Source organism: Cololabis saira, chromosome 16, assembly GCF_033807715.1.
Source record: "Cololabis saira isolate AMF1-May2022 chromosome 16, fColSai1.1, whole genome shotgun sequence".
NCBI classification, from domain to species: domain Eukaryota; kingdom Metazoa; phylum Chordata; class Actinopteri; order Beloniformes; family Belonidae; genus Cololabis; species Cololabis saira.
This window is the reverse complement of record NC_084602.1, coordinates 40,207,354-40,229,155: the sequence shown is the minus strand read 5'-3', so window position 1 is coordinate 40,229,155 and position 21,802 is coordinate 40,207,354. Positions and strand designations below refer to the sequence as shown.

The 21,802-nt window shown below is 45.9% G+C and overlaps 1 protein-coding gene across 1 annotated transcript in view; it reads left to right on the top strand.

Moving 5' to 3' along the window:
- Nucleotides 1–2,203: 2,203 nt before the first annotated feature.
- Nucleotides 2,204–21,802, top strand: part of gabra2a (gamma-aminobutyric acid type A receptor subunit alpha2a) — a 42,800-nt gene continuing 23,201 nt past the window's right edge. Inside the window, exons 1-5 of the mRNA XM_061744080.1 lie at nt 2,204–2,648; nt 5,327–5,433; nt 12,322–12,389; nt 18,810–19,030; nt 21,668–21,750. Coding sequence (XP_061600064.1) covers nt 2,581–2,648; nt 5,327–5,433; nt 12,322–12,389; nt 18,810–19,030; nt 21,668–21,750 — 547 coding nt within the window. The 5' untranslated portion in view covers nt 2,204–2,580. The remainder of the gene's footprint in view (nt 2,649–5,326; nt 5,434–12,321; nt 12,390–18,809; nt 19,031–21,667; nt 21,751–21,802) is intronic.

The window sequence follows — 21,802 nt, the reverse complement described above, 5'->3', positions numbered from 1 at the left end:
ACTTCTACAGGAGTATTTTTAAACTCTAGTATCTATACTTCTACCTGAGTAATGAATGTGAATACTGAAGACACCTCTGGTCCCGGACGCACCTCACTCTGTTCCCGAGGTGGCCCCGGACGCACCCCAGCCTCGTCCCCCCTTCTGGGGAACACGCCTGGCTCGAGATGGGCCCAGGTGTGTTCAACCCCAGAGGAGACAACGTTGGCCCCAGTCTGGTCCTGTTCCGGCGGTGGTTCTGGACACACCTCCCCATGTTTCCCTGCTGGGACCTGTGAGCTCAGGCGAGCTCAGCCCTCCGGCCGTTGCCTCCCACTGGACGCACCTCAGCCGGTGCCGAGGACCCGGTGTCCCCCCGAGCCGGCACCTTGGGTTCGGTCTGCCCCGAAGCCGGCCACTCAGACTCTTAGTCCTCCGAAGCCGGCCCCTCGGATTCTATGTCAGCCCAAGCCAAGGCCTCCCGAACTGTCTCGCCGGTCTTCCCGGCCCCCGAGGGCGGCCCCCTGAGCTCTGACTATGCGTTGGCCTGAAACACCTCCCCAAAAACGAGTCACGGAGACATCCTACCCAGATGGAGATGCAACCTCAGCTCGCTCCACTCTGTGTAGCCCCTCCCCCTTTTGGGGGCGGGGCTACACACATCGAGATGATTATTAGTTGACGTTAGGTTTCTGAGCGACAGGTGCAGAACAGCCAGGCTCCATGACAGTTTTTTCCCCCACTCCATAAGACTTTTAAATAAACAGAACCCGTTTCCTGTCTACCTTCGACGACTGCCTACAGGACTGCAAGCAGCGTTTTAGTTTTTAGCCTAGTGTCCTTATCTTTTAATGTTTAGAGTTTTAATTGTTTTTATTGCTTGGTTTGAGCCAGTGGCAACGAAATTTCGTTCTACTTGTACTTGGACTTTTGGTATGACGGTAAAGTGAACCTTGAAATGTCGTGGCGTCTCCAGCAAACAAATTCATGACTTCAGCTTTGTGGTTTAACAACTGACTCTCTTATCTCTGTTTTTTATTCAAACATAAATTAGTCTCTTTGTTGATGATTAAATTGATCATCCTGAACCTGCTGATTTTTGTTTGAGGCGTTAAACTCAACTGGAGGCTGAAACAGACTCAGGAACAGCTTCTTTCCCAAAGCTGTGAACGTTCTGAACCAATAAGCTCCTCATACTGTGCAATATTCCTCATCCATTATGTGCAATATTCTTCATCTATTATCTGCAATATTCTTTCACTCAGTTCATGTGCATCATGATTCTCTCATTCACTCATTTTGTATATATATTTATGTTTCCTGTTTCTCATTTTGTTGTTTACACAGTCTTTGTTTACATAGTCTTTGCATGGGTGCACTTTTACGGAGCTTCTGCCTAATCTCATTGTACCAGTATAATGATAATAAAAGCTTTCTATTCTATTCTATTCTCTCCAACGTGACCTGGGCGTGGTGTGGGCGTGGCCTTGGTTGTATTGTGGGCGTGGCCTGAAACAGCCCCCCAAGAACGAGTCCCGGAGACATCCTACCCTGGAGACGTCACCTCAGCTCGCTCCACTCTCAGTCGCCCCTCCCCCTTTTGGGGGCGGGGCTACACACAACGAGATGATTATTAGTTGACATTAAAAGTCAAGGCGTCTCGCTGCAAACAAGTTCATGACATCAACTTTTTGGTTTTACAACTGGCCAGGCCGGCTCACAGTAGAAAACGGATCTGTCTACCTCACCTGCTTTTTTTGCACTGTTTTTCTTTCTTTTCCGTACTGCACTACTTTTTTTATTTTTCATTCCATATACTGTTTATATTTTGTAATTATATATTTTTTACTTTCTTTTACCCTTTCCCTGCACGTGTGTGTTAAGTGTACTCCTGTTGCACAAAGTGAATTTCCCCATTGAGGGACAAATAAAGTATAATCTTATCTTATCTTTAACTGACTCTTATTATTTTAGTTTATTTTATCCATCTTTATTATTCAAACATTATAAATTAGTCTCTTATCTATTGATTAAATTGATCTTGATGAAACTGCTGATTTTTGAGGCGTCACACTCAACTGGAGGCTGATGTTCAGTCGTGCATCATCACCATCATCACCATCATCATCACCATCATCACTCTGCACGCACAGCGCGCCGCGTCTCCGCGTCTCCGCGTCTCAGCAGGAGCCGCTTCTTCTCCGCTCCAGTCGGTGCAGCTTCGCCTGACACGTGGACGCAGCCGCGGGAGACGCGGATCCGGTTCTGGGTCCAGGTCCAGGTCCAGGTCCAGGTCCAGGTCCAGGTCCAGGTCCAGGTCCAGGTCCAGGTCCAGGTCCAGGTCCAGCATCCTGCCACGAGCGCGGATCTGCGCGTGCACGCCCGGACCGGTCCGTCTCCCCGGCAACAGCGGGACTGGACACCTGTCGGATCAGGTGCGCGGCGGATGCTGCAGCTGGTGGTTCGGGGTTTGGAGTGGGTTTTAGAAGGTGCGCGTGGACGTGGACGTGGACGTGGACACCCATGAGAGTCACAGCAACAGCTGGACGTGAAGACGCGCTTCCACTCGCGCTCTGAAGGATTTATTCTCAGGATCCAGAGATGATGAGGGGAGTCTGGAGAGCGCGTCTCTGCGCGCTGCTCTGCTGCGCCGCGGTTTGGAACCCGAGGTGAGTCCAAGTGGAGGTTCGGGTCCAAGTGGAGGTTCAGGTCCAAGTGGAGGTTCAGGTCCAAGTGGAGGTTCAGGTTCTCGGGGTTCTAAGGGTCAGCTCAAGCGCCCCCCAGCCCTGAAAGTCACTTAGTTATCGATGAGACACCAAGAACCCGACCGGGAGGTTCTGCAGGTTCTCCAGGTTCTCCAGGTTCTGCAGGTTCTGCAGGTTCTGCAGGTTCTGCAGGTTCTCCAGGTTCTGAAGGTTCTGTAGGTTCTGCAGGTTCCCAGGAGGAGAATCAGGAGTAATGAGCAGAAAACGAGACCGGAACTGGAACTGAAGGAACTTCAACTGAAATGTACAAGTCTCAGTGTAACCTGTAAAGGTCCAAACATTTGGAATGAGATTGATATAAAATGCTATAAAAGAGTCTGGATCCCTCTCAATTTTCAAAAAAGAGACTAAAACAAAAATTGTTATTAAATTATGTCTCTTCTTATTAAATTATGTCTAATTATCAAATTATGTCTAACTCTAAAACTATCTGTGAATGGTTATACCAATACCTGATGTATTATTTTTAGAAGAATATCTTTGCATCTAGGAAATCTGAGGTCTCAGGGTTTTATTGTGTGTTCTTTTTTTCTTTTTTAGGTAATAAGGTTATTATATGTATCTGTGTAATTTATAGTTGTTGCTGTGACTGGGCCGCTATTCATAAGCTATTTAGCTTCTGGGGAGTCCCATTTTACAAACTTACCTCAATTGATTGTTATCTGTATTTGTGTTTTTAAATTATTTGTGACTAAACTCTGTGAACTGAACACCATGAAATGATAGAAAGAGCTTTTATGACTTTAGGTTTAGAAATAAACTCAATTAAGTGAATGAGTTGGCTCAAAGCTGCAGCTGGAACTTTACAGGTCTCCCTATTATTATTATTATTATTATTATTATTATTATTATTATTATTATTATTATTATTATTATTATTATTATTATTTCCAAACAGTGTTCAGAATAAAGGAAATATAAATAAATGAATAAATAAATACATAAATAAATAAATACATAAATAAATAAATAGAAAAGGACGCCTGGTTTGGACATCAGCGGAAAGGAGTTCTTTGTATCTGCACTCGATTGCTCTTCCTCCTGAAGACCCGGATGTCTGGCACAGTACAATTGAAATTGAATTGCAAGAACTGAATTTGAATTGTGAGAACTGAATGTAGATTCAGTTTTTCAATGCAATGATTCAAATTAAACAATACAAATTCAAATTATGTGATTCAGATTCAGTTTTTTTATGCAATTATTCAAGTTGAACAATTCAAATTAAAATATAAATTATTCAAATTCAGTTTCTAGTGGCACATATTTCTGCCCATAGCGGAGACACGAGCAGCAGCTCACCTGATCTTAGGCCACGCCCCTTTACAACCCGGAACCGTTAAGATTTCAAACAGCCAACTGTTACTTTCTGAAAAATATCAAGAATAGATCAGATTAAGGTGGTACATCAGTTTTAGAGGTCTCTATTTGACACTGACCGTGCAACAGTTTTGGCATAAATATATATTTTTATAGACTTCTCAGCAGATTATATTAAATGGGGGAAGTCTTATTTAATTGGTTCAGCACACTGGTGATCCTGGAGTCCCGCAGGGATCCGTACTGGGCCCAGTTTGGTTTGGTTTATACGTGAACCACCGTCCATCAGTCTGTTCATCCTGTACGCTGATGATACACGTCTCTATGTTCACACTGAAGAAGCAACATCCGTCTCAAAAGCTCACGTTTGAATATGAAATAATTTGCATGTTTTATTCACAAAAACCCACGAACCTGATGCTTTTACTGAAACTCGTGGTTGAGCCTGGTTGTAAAGATCTTGGACTCATTCTAGATGGGCTAACAGCTAACAGAAAGGTCTGTTTAAAGATGTTGTACAGTTATATTCTACTGACTCTTCATTCACGTGCACGTTTACACTTTAAATTTGATTTTAAAATGTAGATGAATGGGAATAAATTAATAACATTTGTGGGATTTCCAAGAAATTAAAAAAATCTGACTTCATGCAGCAAATTTATCAGAAAAATTTAAATCCCCGACTTCAGTAAATCTCAAATTTTAAAAAGAAAGAAAAAGTTCAAATTTTTGTACTTTATAACTTTAAAATTTTGCGAGAGAAATTCTAATTTAAGAAAAAGAAAATCCAGATTTTTAATATTAAACAAATAAGTCAAAATGCTTGGATTTATAATCAGCAAAAAAAAAAAAACTTCTCAGAAAAAAAATCTGAAAAATGAGATACAAATCAAAATACATATAATTTTACAAAATCGTAAATGTTATCAAGACAAAACTCAGATTATGATTTAATAAAGTTTTGTTCATGGCTTAACAATTTAATTTGTAAATTTTTTTTTGGAAAAAATCTAAATATTCTTGTTCGACAAAAAGAATTAGCAAATTAAAATTATTTCATAAACTTGGAAATTTGCAAGAAAACTCACAAATGTGTGATTTAGTTTGTCCTTTGGCGCCCTCTAGTGTCTCGGCCCCCCGTCTTTGTCCTAGCAGCTTTTTATGGTCCGGTTCCAGTCTGAATCCAGACCTAAGTGAAGCAGCTGTGTGAAAGGTCTGGGGGGCGGAGCTTCTCTCTCTGATCACCTCTGTCTCCCGTTCAGGTCCGATGCTAATTCCACACGCAACTCCAAGGACATCGCGACCTTCACCAGGATCCTGGACAGTCTGCTGGACGGCTACGACAACCGGCTGAGACCCGGACTGGGAGGTGAGACCGGAGATACCAGAGACCCCCATGAAACCCGGGTACACCTGAAACCTGATCCCTGGTGGAGGTGGAGGAGGAGGTGGAGGAGGAGGAGGAGGTGGAGGTGGAGGTGGAGGTGGAGGAGGAGGTGGAGGTGGAGGTGGAGGTGGAGGTGGAGGAGGAGGTGGAGGAGGAGGAGGAGGTGGAGGTGGAGGTGGAGGTGGAGGAGGAGGTGGAGGAGGAGGAGGAGGTGGAGGAGGAGGAGGAGGTGGAGGAGGAGGAGGAGGTGGAGGTGGAGGAGGACCGTGTAGGTTCCCCCACCTGAAACCTGATCCCTGGTGGAGGTGCAGGTGGAGGTGCAGGTGGAGGTGGAGGTGGAGGAGGACTGGAGCTGGTCCCCCGATCCCGATTTTTCCCGATATGATCACTTTTTTTTGGCTCCCGATACATTTCCGATACTTTTTCCCGATCAGATAAATTTTGGCAATTAATTAAAAAAAAAAAAGAAAAGAGGACTAAAACTAAATGATCCCAAGTTTCTCTGTTTCTCTGTTCTCTAATGTCCATTGGAAACAACATGGAAATATATTTCAACAAAGCTTATCAGCTCTGGTGCCACAAAATGTAAAAACATGAAATTGTAAAATAAACCAAAAAGTACAGAATAGTGCAATAACAAAAATAAATTAAAGCTGCAAGCAGCGATGAACGGATGAACGGATGAACGGGCCCTCACGCGTGCAATTTTCACCAATTAAGGTCAAGGACTCAAAACTAAGTCCGATGACACCACCATGTCTGCACCACCATGACTCTTTATGTCAAACCATTTAAAAGTTATTGCCGAATATACAAACTATCAAATATGGACCAATCAGATGAAGGGGCGGGGCTAATTCATGCCAAGTTATAGTACCAGTTGTAGTACCAGTAGTACCAGTTATAGTATACCTTATAGTACCAGTAGTACCAGTTGTAGTACCAGACGGATAGAGCCGTGCCAAGCCGATACATTTTTCTGTAACCATTCTGGCGAGGTTCTATCCGGGCTGAGCAGGGACTATTTCTGACATCACCACATTACAGGCAGCTGATTGGTCGGGGGGCGGGGCCGTCATCACCCTCCACGCCTCTGATTGGTCGGCGGGCCGGCAGACGTTTGAATCAGGAAGCGGGAGTCAGCGCGAGAGCGACTCGCGGCGATTTTATTATAAAGCGCAAACGTCTGTTTGGTGATCCAACTCTGAGGTGCAGATGTTCATAAACCTGGTGGCTGAGGAGAGAATTAAAAAAGGGATGTAGACGGGCTGTTTTACTCTCAGCCGCTCCGGCTCCAGCTGATTTCTGATCAGCGCCGACATGAACAAAGGTGTTGCGCAATCGAGTACGTCACAGCAGCTTCACCCCAACCCCCCCACTTCTCCCCTGGGGGGGAAAAACAAACAGGGACAAAACGGGTGGAGGCGTGACGAGCCGAGTCGGGCCAAGTGAGGACTAGTGCAAAAGGGCCATTATAGTACCAGTTATAGTACCAGCCCTTATGGAGCTCTCCAGGGTTCTGAAGGATCTCCAGGTTCTGAAGGATCTCCAGGTTCTGAAGGATCTCCAGGTTCTGAAGGATCTCCAGGTTCTGAAGGATCTCCAGGTTCTGAAGGATCTCCAGGTTCTGAAGGATCTCCAGGTTCTGAAGGATCTCCAGGTTCTGAAGGATCTCCAGGGTTCTGAAGGATCTCCAGGTTCTGAAGGATCTCCAGGTTCTGAAGGATCTCCAGGTTCTGAAGGATCTCCAGGTTCTGAAGGAACTCTCCAGGGTTCTGAAGGATCTCCAGGTTCTGAAGGAACTCTCCAGGGTTCTGAAGGATCTCCAGGTTCTGAAGGATCTCCAGGTTCTGAAGGATCTCCAGGTTCTGAAGGATCTCCAGGTTCTGAAGGATCTCCAGGTTCTGAAGGATCTCCAGGTTCTGAAGGATCTCCAGGTTCTGAAGGATCTCCAGGTTCTGAAGGATCTCCAGGTTCTGAAGGATCTCCAGGTTCTGAAGGATCTCCAGGTTCTGAAGGATCTCCAGGTTCTGAAGGATCTCCAGGTTCTGAAGGATCTCCAGGTTCTGAAGGATCTCCAGGGTTCTGAAGGATCTCCAGGTTCTGAAGGATCTCCAGGGTTCTGAAGGATCTCCAGGTTCTGAAGGATCTCCAGGTTCTGAAGGATCTCCAGGTTCTGAAGGATCTCCAGGTTCTGAAGGAACTCCAGGGTTCTGAAGGATCTCCAGGTTCTGAAGGATCTCCAGGGTTCTGAAGGATCTCCAGGGTTCTGAAGGATCTCCAGGTTCTGAAGGATCTCCAGGGTTCTGAAGGATCTCCAGGTTCTGAAGGATCTCCAGGTTCTGAAGGATCTCCAGGTTCTGAAGGATCTCCAGGTTCTGAAGGATCTCCAGGTTCTGAAGGATCTCCAGGTTCTGAAGGATCTCCAGGTTCTGAAGGATCTCCAGGGTTCTGCCGGTCTTTCTTTCTGCTCGTTCCCTCCCCGTCTGTCTCCATGATCTTATATTCCACTGGGCTGGTTTTCCTAACAAAGTTTCAAGATGCAGCAGCAGTAAACGCTGGTCAAGAGCAGAGACCATTTATTTAAGAAATAGAAATCATTAAAAGGACAGATGGAAACAGGAAACATCAAAATGGTGATCTTTTCAAAGTTGCAGCGGCTAAGTTAGTTTTTCTTCCGGTAGTTTAACTTCTGGTAGTTTTTCTTCCGGTAGTTTAACTCCCGGTCCCCCCCCTATCCAATCAGAACCTTCCCAACCCCCAGACCTGGAGAGGAATTGGAGAAAGACCATCAAACGTGTTTCCATGGAAACCTCCATTCAGAATTACTATTTCCATGTAAACTCCAAGGAAAATAGTTTAATTCTGAATTATTAATTCCGAATTAAAAAACATGTAACCGTGGCCATTTCACGGTTACATTTAACTTTTTTCTCGACATTTCGACTTTTTTTCTTGACATTTTGACTTTTTTTCTTGACATTTTGACTTTTTTTCTTGACATTTTGACTTTTTTTCTTGACATTTTGACTTTTTTTTTGACATTTCGACTTTTTTCTCGACATTTCGACTTTTTTTCTCGACATTTTGACTTTTTTTCTCGACATTTCGACTTTTTTCTCGACATTTCGACTTTTTTTTCTCGACATTTCGACTTTTTTTTTGACATTTCAACTTTTTTCTCGACATTTCGTCTTTTTTTCTCGACAATTCGACTTTTTTCTCGACATTTCGACTTTTTTTCTCAACATTCCGACTTTTTTCTTGTTTTTCTTCCGGTAGTTTAACTTCCGGTCCCCCCCCTATCCAATCAGAACCTTCCCAACCCCCAGACCTGGAGAGGAATTGGAGAAAGACCATCAAACGTGGTTTCCATGTAAACCTCAATTCAGAATTACTATTTACATGTAAACTTGAAGGAAAATAGTTGAATTCGGAATTATTTAAATCGGAATAATTAATACGAATTAAAAAACCTCATGTAACCGGGGCTTGTTCCCGGGGGTGGGGGGGCCGGTCTGGGGGGGTCCCGGGGGTCGAGGGTGGGGGTTCCCGGGGGGGGGATCCTGTGGGTGTGGGTGTCCCAGGGGGTTGCTGACCTCTGTCTTCACGTGTTTGACGGCAGGAGCGATGGCTGGTTCTGTCTTTACGGCGCCGGTGACATTTAACAGCCGTGCAGCTGCTGAGGAGATCCTTGATTTACGGGGAAATAAAGGAAGTGATGTCGCCCCCTCAATTCAATTCAATGTTCTCAGAGGAATTTCAGATTAGTTTTTTTTTTTTTTTGGGGGGGGGGGGGGGGGGGGGTGACATCCGCTGCAAGTCTGAAATGAGAGAAACAGGAAAACACAACGGGAACACAATCTTTTGGAATCTGCAAGGGAGAAAACAATCAAACAGAAACGGGAACAGGCAGAGACACAAACAGCAACCAGTCCAGGTCCCTGAGAATCAGGACTAGAATACAAGTGAATTTCTCTTCTGGGGGATCAATAAAGTTTATTCCATTCTATTCTATTCTATTCTCTATTCCTGTCTCTGGTTTTAACCACGAAGTCAGAGAGAGAGTTTGGGAGGTTTACGTAAAACCAGAACCTGTCCCGGGTTTCTGTCAGACGGAATAAAACAATATTAGATTCACAAGTCAAGTAATTCACCAGGGGCCTCATCTATAAAGCTTGCTTGCACACAAAAAGGGCTTGAAAGATGCGGAATCCACCTTCTACGCAAAGGCTAGGATCTAAAAAGAAAAAAACTAACCGAAAAATCTGCTTATCTTTACGGCAACTCGGACCCTCCCGTAAGAATTTACTTAAGACACGGGGAACTGGCGACGCAGGCTGTGAGGTGGTGAAATGCAGCCAGATTCATGTCATACTCTTAATAATGTCATCACACATCACAACATATATCAGACTTATAATAAAATAGCGCTGATCGTGTCCCTCTGTGTGTGAAGCTCAGTCAGTCAGGACTCTGGTGCTGCTGCTGCTGCAACCTCCTCTTCACCCACCGCTTTAGGACAGAACAAATGAGGGGCTTTGTAGAGCGTTTAGGGGCTCCACGGAGCCCCTCATTTCTTCCCTAAAGGGACACAGATTTTTTTATATATATAATGACTTTTACGCACGCGTGAAACCTTTACGTGCGGGTGTAAGCCTAAATTAGGGTTCTGCGTTAAAACGACGCAGAGCCTACGCCGTAAGGTACGCAGTGACACGCACCTACGCCGTAGGCTCTGCGTTGGTGTAATGCAGAACCATAAACCTTCCCTGAGCAGCTCTGAGGGGAGACGGGAGAGGAGGAGGGGGAGCGGGGGGTGAAGCGGGGCTGCCAAGCCCTTCGCACAGGGTGTGATTTGCAGTTAATGGCTGATCCTACCGTTAGTTTTTAAACTGTAAAAAGTGGGGGGGACAAAAAAATGATTTTGAAAAGACGGGGGGACGTGTGTCCCCACTGTTGCGCCGGGGCACTCACAGCCTTCCGCGCAGCAACGGCGTGCTGCCACTCACTCGCTGTATTTTATACTATTTGTTTTTCTACTTTTACTGTGACCACCAAATAATGTGGTTTTCCTGTCCTCCTCCTCATCAACAACATCTCGATCTCAGATCTCAGTGAAATTCAGTGGCACCGTGGCTGGACACCCTCTCATTCATTCTGACGCCAAACAGGCTGCACGAAGCCACTGCGCATGCTCAGCAGGCTCATTCATATGCAAAAATATACCATTTTTGGTATGAAGTGGGCGTGTAGAGGGCGGGATATGAGGCGGATTCAGCTGAGCAACCTTCCAGCTGGACTTTGATTTATGAAGCGAACATTGCGTGCAAGATTGCGTGCACATGGTTTTATTGATCCGGATTTTTTTTTGCCCGGCATTTTCGGCTTTTGAGTGTATGTGCACTTTTAGTATACGCAGTCGTAGATGGGAGGGATCGGCCCAAAATGGACCATTTGGGAAGACGATCTGAACGTTTCTCCTCAAAAACCTTGTGGTTCTCAAAAAGAACTCAGTCTTGATATTTTCGATGGATTTAAAACTGAAATTAGCTTTAAAAGTGGAGGATTTAGTGATTAAACAGTCTTTAATGTCGGACCAGATGTTGGAGGGTTGTTTTATTTGCACAAATCTGAACAAAAAAGACATCCGAGGAAGGATATGGTTAAATAAAAAGCCAGACCAGACCCGGGTGTTCAGAACCAGGACCAGACCCGGGTGTTCAGAACCAGGACTGAGGACCACGACGGAGGTCAAACCAGGAGCTGATTTGTGAAATTAGCTCCCAGCTAAAAGTTAAAAACAAATCCTCTGCAAGTGTGTAAAAAGACAGTTCTAAGCAGCATGATGCCTCAGCTGTGACGCCTGCAGACATGAGAGCTGATTCCAGCCAGACAGACGGTTCTGGTTCAGACCCCCGGCGGGGGGGGTTGAGGGGGGACAGCTGGACCAGGGGTCGGTCCCGGGTCCCTGGGGGATTGAGGGGGGGCAGCTGGACCAGGGATCCATCCCTCCACCGCCAGGCTGCTGCTTCCTGCCAGGAGGATTAGGGCCAGGCAGGAGAAAAATTAAAATTATATTTACATTATGCACTTCGAGAAAAAAAGTCAAAATGTCGAGAAAAAAGTTGAAATGTCGAGGAAAATAGTAAAAATTTCCCGAATAGAATTGAAAAGTTGAGAAAAAGGGTGAAATTTCGACTTTATTCTCGAAATATCGATTTTCAACATTAATCTCAACATTTGGACATTTTTCTCGAAATTGTATTTCAACATTTATCTCGACAATTCGACTTTTTTCTCGAAATTGTATTTCAACATTTATCTCGACATTTCAACTTTATTCTTGAAATTTCGACTTTATTCACGAAATTTCGGCTTTATTCACAAAATTGTATTTCAACATTAATCTCAACATTTCAACTTTTTTCTCGAAATTGTATTTCAACATTTATCTCGACAATTCGACTTTATTCTTGAAATTGAATTTCAACATTTATCTCGACATTTCGACTTTATTCTTGAAATTTCGACTTTATTCACAAAATTTTATTTCAACATTAATCTCGACGTTTCAACTATTTTCTCGAAGTGCGCAGTGTTCCCCTCTCAAATATGTTTTCTCCTGCATGGCCCTGGTACTCTTCCGTACAAAGAGGTGTTTGGAGATTTGGTTGACAAAAGAAAACACCTGAAATATTCGAGAATACGTCAGATTTACTCTCTACCTTCATTCTACTTGCACGTCAATCAAGGTGTAAGCTCCGCCCCTAATTGGGAGTCTGAGCTCTCTGATTGGTCAGGACTTAGCCACTTAGCGTTAGCATCTCTGATGTCGTCTCTCGTCTCCTTGTCTCCTTGTCTCTGCAGACCGAGTGACGGAGGTGAAGACGGACATCTACGTGACCAGCTTTGGACCCGTGTCCGACACCGATATGGCAAGTGTTACACCGTCTCGGGACGTCCACGACGTCCACGACGTCTGCTAGGTCCACGACATCCACGACGTCCACGAGGAAGGGGGCTGGTCCAGTCCAGTCCAGTCCAGTCCAGTCTAGTCTAGTCTAGTCCATTCTAGTCTAGTTTAGTTCAGAATCAGAATCAGAATCAGAAAGCCTTTATGTCCCTGGGCTGACGTCCCAGCACCGTGAAATTTGGACCAGTACAACCCATCAAGACAACAGACAAAACAAATAACAACATGAGACATGAGTCAACTGGCGAAATCAGATCAGAGAAAGGATGACATTGGGGATGGGGGAGGGAAAAAAAGGCATCTTCACACTGTGTATGAATACACAGTGTGAAAGTGCAAAGAAACACCTCAGCGCAGAAAGCAACATGACAAATTTAACATCCTCATCACAAGACTTGCACATGTGTGTGTGTGGGGGGGGGGGTGGTTCTAGGGGCGGGGGGATCCCGGCACAGTACCCCAAGTGAGCACCGCGCCATTGGCGCGGCTCTCAAACCTGTTGACTGTGTTGGGGGGGGTTGATAAGAGGGGGGGCCGAGGAAGGCGTTGACTTTGGAGGGAAGTGTGGTTATCAGGAAGTGTGTGTGTGTGTGTGTGTGAGCGGAAAGTCTGTGAAACTTCGCCCCAGAGCTACTCCTTGTCCTTGATGTTATCAGTTCTGAAACAGGTCCACAGATGTTCCTGGGAGAGGGAGGGCTAGTGGGGGCAGAGTCACCTTGTTTACATTCCACCAGGGAGATTGTGACTGGAGCAGCCGGCCAAGCTGCTCTGTCAAGGTCAGATTATAGAATCAACAATTGTATTGAAAAGTAACAGGCGGATTCCAGTAATTTTCCGTCTGCCTTCAGTCTCTGGTTCCTCAATGGCGACTCCAAACAGACGAATTTGTGGTCAATTCCCGCCAAGCCGAGCTTCCAACTTCTCCAAGGTCTTATCCATCTTGCCAATGAGCTCAAAAACCGCCGCTATCTGTGATTCTGTTCAAGAATCACATCCAGCTTGCGGTTTTGCTCTCCCAACGTTAGAGTCTGAGTGTTGGTCGCAGAGCTTATCCCCTCAGCCTCGTCCGGCAGCTCAGAAAGGGCCAAAACAGCTGTCGACGACTTACGCGTTTGTCGATAGACTAGGAATCCCCCCACTCCAATTAGCAGAAATCCTGCTATCATAAATCCAATTATGAAGCATCTTCAACGTCCTCGACAGACAGGATCGCCAAACACAACGGCCTCCAATGTTTCCAGGAGTCTATTGTCTATCCGGCAAAAACTGTCCCATCGGGGGACATCGATTTTAGTCTAGTCTAGTCTAGTCTAGTCCAGTCTAGTCTAGTCCAGTCCATTATAGTCCAGTCTAGTCCATTCTAGTCCAGTCCAGTCCATTATAGTCTAGTCTAGTCCAGTCTAGTCTAGTCCAGTCCATTATAGTCCAGTCTAGTCCATTCTAGTCCAGTCCAGTCCATTATAGTCTAGTCTAGTCCAGGTTGTTAGATAAAGCCACCCTCTGGTTCTGGGTCTCTGGTCTAATCAGAACGGTCCAGACCTCCCTCTCCACGACCGGCTCCTCTAAGAGTGATGTTCCCACGGGAACCCCGCTATTACCCAGAGTTCCCTTGGGCCTGGCTAAACAGTACAAGCATGGGTCTTGACCCATGTGCACCCACGGGGACCCAAGGGGACCCACGGGGACCCATGTGCACCCACAGGAACCCAAGGGGACCCATGTGCACCCACGGGGACCCAAGGGGACCCACGGGGACCCATGTGCACCCACGGGAACCCAAGGGGACCCATGTGCACCCACGGGGACCCAAGGGGACCCATGTGCACCCAAGGGGACCCATGTGCACCCACGGGGACCCAAGGGGACCCATGTACACCCACGGGGACCCATGTGGACCCAAGGGGACCTATGGGGACCCATGTGCACCTACGGGGACCCATGGGGACCCATGGGGACCCATGTGCACCCACTGGGACCCATCGGGACCCACTGGGACCCATGGGGACCCTTGGGGACCAGCGCCTGCAGAAGGGGCTGCTTCGGTCGGGTCTGGATTGGTTTAGGAGACACCTGAGGACTGCGTTGCCTTCAGGACCTCCAGAGTTGAGGGAAACCGGACCGTTGGAAGACATTAAAGCGGTCCGGATGGGTTTCCAGGGCCGGAGCAGCCGCTGGACCCCCATTGGTCCGTTACAGACTCTCTACAGACGGATGTTTAAGACCTGATGATGGTTCTTGTGACTGATCGCCGTCGGACGTAACAATGAAGCTTAAAAAGATCCTGAATGGATTTAGATTTGGTAGAAATATGAAAACCATGAACTTGTAGTGTTTAAACCCGGCAGCTCCAGGACCAGACTCTCCTGCTGGTTTCTTTATTCTCTCCATCACGGTGCAGGTAGACGGAGACATGAATGGTGTCAGGTTTACGTGCTTCTTGTCCTGTTGCCAAGGGAAACTAAACCGGTCCAATGTGTGTTATTAAAAATGATATCTGATCATCTCCGTCCAGCTCCGGAGATCCGACACGTGTTTAATCATGAAGGATTTTATCACGCTTCAGCGGTGGGGGGAACGGAACGGTTCCTGACCAGGAACGACCCGGCAAAGGTTGCAGGTTGAAGATCAGAACCAGAACAGTTCTCCGCCGGTAAACAATCACATTTAGTAGACCTGAAACCAGGACTAGTAGAACTGAAACCAGGACTAGTAGAACTGAAACCAGGACTAGTAACTGAAACCAGGACTAGTAGAACTGGAACCAGGACTAGTAGAACTGAAACCAGGACTAGTAGAACTGAAACCAGGACTAGTAGAGCTGAAACCAGGACTAGTAGAAACCAGGACTAGTAGAACTGAAACCAGGACTAGTAGAACTGAAACCAGGACTAGTAGAGCTGAAACCAGGACTAGTAACTGAAACCAGGACTAGTAGAACTGAAACCAGGACTAGTAGAACTGAAACCAGGACTAGTAGAACTGAAACCAGGACTAGTAGATCTGAAACCAGGACTAGTAGAACTGGAACCAGGACTAGTAGAGCTGAAACCAGGACTAGTAACTGAAACCAGGACTAGTAGAACTGAAACCAGGACTAGTAGACCTGAAACCAGGACTAGTAGAACTGAAACCAGGACTAGTTACTGAAACCAGGACTAGTAGACCTGAAACCAGGACTAGTAGAACTGAAACCAGGACTAGTAACTGAAACCAGGACTAGTAGAACTGAAACCAGGACTAGTAGAACTGGAACCAGGACTAGTAGAGCTGAAACCAGGACTAGTAACTGAAACCAGGACTAGTAACTGAAACCAGGACTAGTAACTGAAACCAGGACTAGTTACTGAAACCAGGACTAGTAACTGAAACCAGGACTAGTAACTGAAACCAGGACTAGTAACTGAAACCAGGACTAGTAACTGTAACCAGGACTAGTAGAACTGAAACCAGGACTAGTAGAACTGAAACCAGGACTAGTAACTGAAACCAGGACTAGTAGAACTGAAACCAGGACTAGTAGAACTGAAACCAGGACTAGTAGAACTGAAACCAGGACTAGTAGAGCTGAAACCAGGACTAGTAAACCTGAAACCAGGACTAGTAGAACTGACACCAGGACTAGTAGAACTGAAACCAGGACTAGTAGAACTGAAACCAGGACTAGTAACTGAAACCAGGACTAGTAACTGAAACCAGGACTAGTTACTGAAACCAGGACTAGTAGAACTGAAACCAGGACTAGTAAAACTGAAACCAGGACTAGTAACTGAAACCAGGACTAGTAACTGAAACCAGGACTAGTAACTGTAACTAGGACTAGTAGAACTGAAACCAAGACTAGTAGAACTGAAACCAGGACTAGTAGAGCTGAAACCAGGACTAGTAAACCTGAAATCAGGACTAGTAGAACTGAAACCAGGACTAGTAGAACTGAAACCAGGACTAGTAGATCTGAAACCAGGACTAGTAACTGAAACCAGGACTAGTAACTGAAACCAGGACTAGTAGAACTGAAACCAGGACTAGTAACTGAAACCAGGACTAGTAGAACTGAAACCAGGACTAGTAGAGCTGAAACCAGGACTAGTAGAACTGAAACCAGGACTAGTAACTGAAACCAGGACTAGTAGAACTGAAACCAGGACTAGTAGAGCTGAAACCAGGACTAGTAGAACTGAAACCAGGACTAGTAACTGAAACCAGGACTAGTAGAACTGAAACCAGGACTAGTAGAACTGAAACCAGGACTAGTAACTGAAACTCGTGGCTCCTGTGAGAACGAGTGGGGACCAGCAGGAGACGTGTCTGAACTGCGACGAAGGGAAACGTCTCCAGGATTTTGATGGAAACTCCGTCTGGCAGTCGCCTCAGGCAGCAGCTGGCGCTGACGGGTCAGAACCGACCCGGCGTCACATCTGGACGCAGTGCAGTCACGCAACCAGCTGCACCTGAGGCCGAGGACGGGGGACGGGGAGGACGGGGGGATGAGGGGATGGAGGGGCGGTCAAGACCAGGTTTACATGCACCAGTGGTCGTAATGACGTATAGTTCATGTTAAATGAGCTTCTATCAACTAATACTGAGTTCTTTAAAGGAGCTTGAGGCCGGATTGTGGCAGGATTTATGAAAAAAATCCGTATACGTTTTAAGTTTTCTAGTAATAATGTCAGATGAAGCGTTCCAAACCAAAAAGAATGAGCCCTCTAGTGTATCTCTCCTTTGCCTTGAACAGGCTGTGTGCTGCAAAATGTGCTGCAATTCGGTCCCGAATTTCCCGCGCTGTCCTGTGGATGTGACGTCACATGACGCTGCATGCACGTTCTCCCCGTTCTCCCGTGCCGGCTTCACTGTTGGCTGCAGTACCCCCAACGACCGTCGTGGTGAAGGGTGGCGCTAGAGAGTCTCATTTCTAAAAAGGAGCCTCAAGCTCCTCTAACAACTTTTTGTCATGAAGGTTGTAGTGAGGACCCAGATGCAGGAGAGCAGGAAAGCAGGAGAGCAGGAGCAAAAACTGTGATTTATTAACTCAAAGAAAACCAAAAACGCCGACATTGTTCCCATCTCTGCGAGAAGATGGCCTGACCGCTCTTGGCCCCACCTAAAGCCAGGCGTGATCCCCGGAAGGTTGAATCTGGCTCCTGCCAACAGGGCCTTTTTTTTCTTCCTTCCTGGAAGCAGAATTTCCAAAAGGCAAAACTTTCTCCCACTGGGTCCATGATGGCTGGTCCGTTCTGGCAGGGAGGTTGTAGTAGGACCCAGATGCAGGAGTTCCCAAAAACTGTGATTTATTAACTCAAAGAAAACAAAAAATGCTGCTGAGCAGGATACAAAAACCAAGACATGAACAAGAATTGTATAAATTACAAAAACCTGACTGGAAACATGGAGGTAGAAACAGTCCGGACCAGCAGGGACCAGGGGAAAGACAAGACCAGATCTACACAAAGGTAACGAGACACAAGTGTAGACGATCAGGGCAGATGGGGACAGGAAGGTCTAGACAGAATTAAACACAAAGACATGGGCTTCAAAATAAAACAGGAAAATGTCAAATCCTGACACTTTTTACAAAGGTAATGATCAAGAATAGAATTTTAAATAGTTTATTAATAGTATTTTTGTGCAAGGTTGGACTGGGTCTGGACTGCTCTTGGTCCCTGATTCTGAAGGTCTGGATCCAGGGTTGGAGGAGGTGGATGGATGGATGGATGGATGGATGGATGGATGGATGGATGGATGATGGATGGATGGATGGATGGATGGATGGATGGATGGATGATGGATGGATGAAGGATGGGTGGATGGATGGATGGATGGATGGATGGATGGATGGATGGATGGATAGAAAGATGGATGGATGGATTGATGGAAGGATGAAGGATGGGTGGATGGATGGATGATGGATGGATGAATGGATGGATGATGGATGGATGATGGATGGATGGATGGATGATGGATGGATGATAGATGGATGGATGGATGATGGATGGATGATAGATGGATGGAAAGATGGATGAATGGATGAATGAATGAATGGAATGATAGATGGATAGAAAGATGGATGGATGGATGGATGAGATGGATGGATGGTTGGTTGGATGGATGGATGGATGGACAGATAGATGGACATATGGATGGATGGATAATGGATGGATGTCCTCTGCAGTTGATCACTGAGGTCGTCTGAACAACGTTCAGAAAGTTAGAAGGATGTAAATAAAACGCTCATTCGCGTCAAAGACTCGGCCGAGGTGCGTTTGTGTTCAGGCCACGCCCGCGGCGGGGCGTGAACGATGACCTCATCACTAAGCCCCTCCCCCTCTGTCCCACCTCACCACTAAGCCCCTCCCCCTCACTAAGCCCCTCCCCCTCTCCCCCACAGGAGTACACGGTGGACGTATTCTTCCGGCAGAGCTGGAAGGACGAGCGTCTGAAGTTCCACGGGCCCATGAACATCCTGCCGCTCAACAACCTGATGGCCAGCAAGATCTGGACGCCCGACACTTTCTTCCACAACGGCAAGAAGTCGGTGGCCCACAACATGACCATGCCCAACAAGCTGCTGCGCATCATGGAGGACGGCACGCTGCTCTACACCATGAGGTGCTGCTAGCTTCTTTATTCTCTTTATTAAAAAACCCAGGTAAACAGATTCTGGCTCGTTATGAGTCTGGAAGTTTGGAACCTCAATGATGTGAACCAGGCCTTGTGGACGGAGGTCTCAGTTACACCTTTTCCACCAAACCGGTTCCAGGTATTGATACTTATACTTTGTGTACTATACCTTGCCTCCCTCCTGTTGAGACATGGGACTTCCCATGGCTCAATTTAGCCACCAGGGGGAACAGGTATTGGTTTGCATGTCAACTAGAATTTGAGTTGGATTTCAACAGGGATAGAGGTCTCGTTGTCATTATCCTCTTCTTCTTTACCTTTCCCTGGAAGGGTCAGGGCTGCCAGAGTCCTGACCTCTCCCCAGATAAGTGGTTCTCCCACTTCTTGACCTTTGCACCCTGGCAGGTCGGGGGTCTAACTTAATGATTCTCTAGGGTCGGTTATCTCTATGTCCCTCAGATCCCCCCGCCGTCACCTTAGATTAGATTACTTGGTGTGGCAAAACCCGTTAAATTCTGTCTCCTATCTTAGTCAAGGACTACAGAATTTTCTTATTTCAACCCAAGTGGGTTATGGTTTTTATTAGAGTAACAACACATGAGTTAATAACATAACGGTCCAGTGACAAAACGGTTAATCACATAACGGTCCCAACCGTTCATGCTCGGGTGCCTCACACACAAAACTGTGCATGCAGCAACTCTCCTGCAATGTAAAACAATAGTTCTTAGTGAACTTATATATGTATAAACAATAACTTATTGTTACATTTTCATACGATCAAAACGCACAAAGACCGGGCCAAATACTGTATTACAAAAGTAATCTGCAACCATTGGAACGGTGAATTAAACTAATTTGACAATTCTACGTCACTACGCCTGCATTCAGGGCTTAGAATGATTCAAAAAGACTTTATTACTTCACTTCTATATCTTTTCCAAGATGGGAGCTTCTCACTTAAACACCAAACAAAACGTCCTCTGAAGCTTTTGTGTTGTCCAGCAGACAAAAAGTCTCCCTCGTCAGACACAGATCACACCATCTAAAGAAGCCAGTCATTTGTATCATTTTAACAAAAACGTCAACAGAGAGGCCCATAGGAAATTCAACACTCAACCCATGGACATCTAGTCCCAAAATGAGAAGATCACTTCCCTCTCAGGATTCAACAGGCCTCTCACCCATGCAGCTTCCTGTGAACACGCAGCCAGACAGGCAACGGAGCGCGCTTACACACACACACACACACACACACACACACACACACACACACACACACACACACACACACACACACACACACACACACACACACACACACACACACACACACACACACACCACACCATGACCTTTGGCCCTGCTGCAGCTTTGCAGCAGCTCCTTTTTCTCTACTTTCCACCAATTTCCCATTTTGAACGTTTAATCAGTTTTGCTTTTAGCCTTAAATTACTTTATTTTAATCTTTTAAGTTCCGTATATTATTTCGCACAATATTTTTCCACAGTCTTTTTTTACCTATTTTTAGGGACGTCTCCCGTCGACTAAGAGTCTTTTGGAAATTACTTTAGGTTCGCAATAAGTTTTAGTTTAACCATTTATTTGTTATTTTAGCGATCTTTTTGACTTTCTTAATTTTCTTTCAGCTCATAGGTTTCCGTTTTGACAGTTTGGTTTTAGCGCTGATTAATTTAGTGAACAATGGAAACTTTACTTCATAATTTTGGAAACCGCAACATTGTCAAAAAACAGTTTCAATCATGAACATTAGACAAAAACATTAGACAAAAACAAACATTAGACAAAAAGCCATTCCAATAGAAACCTCCTCTCGTTTTTTCCATAACATTACTTTTAAGTCCCTGACTTTACAGTGGGTTCCAGACCCTCGTATTTTACCATAAAATACTTTAACATATTTAATACCCCAGGTATTTATCGAGAGGAGTTTCTCTTACCAGTCCCTAGGTCCAGTCCTGGCTCGACGGGGACCCGTTACCGGACCTCGGATTGGCGCAGGACCATGGCCTCGTCGCTGAAATCGGAACGGCTGTCGACAGTTTTAAGCGGCCACTTGATCCCACGTCGTCCTGACGCCACAGATCTTGGGTCCCGGGTTTCGGCACCAGAAAATGTTAGGTCGAAATCAACATTACATAAATTCCTAACGAGGAAAGACAACAGAGACTGCCTGGAATGGTTTTAACGCACTTCTGCAGAAGGGGGAGAGCAGAGCAACAGGGGCTACAGAAATGCTTCCCAAAGTACCCTCCTCCTGCATGATGGTTTTATTGAGAAACTTGACAGGAACTGACCGTATATGGACAGTGAACAGCGAACAGTAGACAATGGGTGGAAGTGATAACGTGTGATTGAGTCATGACACTACAGTAGAGTGATTGAACCAAGACCCTGAGTAGATTGGGAAGTGGCTGTTTGTGACATCTGTTTACAAAGCATGTGACAGCCTCATAAGGACAAAAACAAGTTTAAAGGTTAATTAACCTCAAACCTTGAGAACCGTTACAACAAATGAGGACGAGGAGGGAAGTCTCCTTGCAGACCAGAGGTCTTCTTCTACGCCTGAACGTCTCTGACCGGTGTCTCTTGTGTCTCCTGCAGGTTGACGGTTCAAGCTGAGTGTCCAATGCACCTGGAGGATTTCCCCATGGACTCCCACTCTTGTCCCCTCAAGTTCGGCAGCTGTAAGTGTCAGAGACCAGATCCTGATCCTTGAGAGACCAGGTCCATGAAACA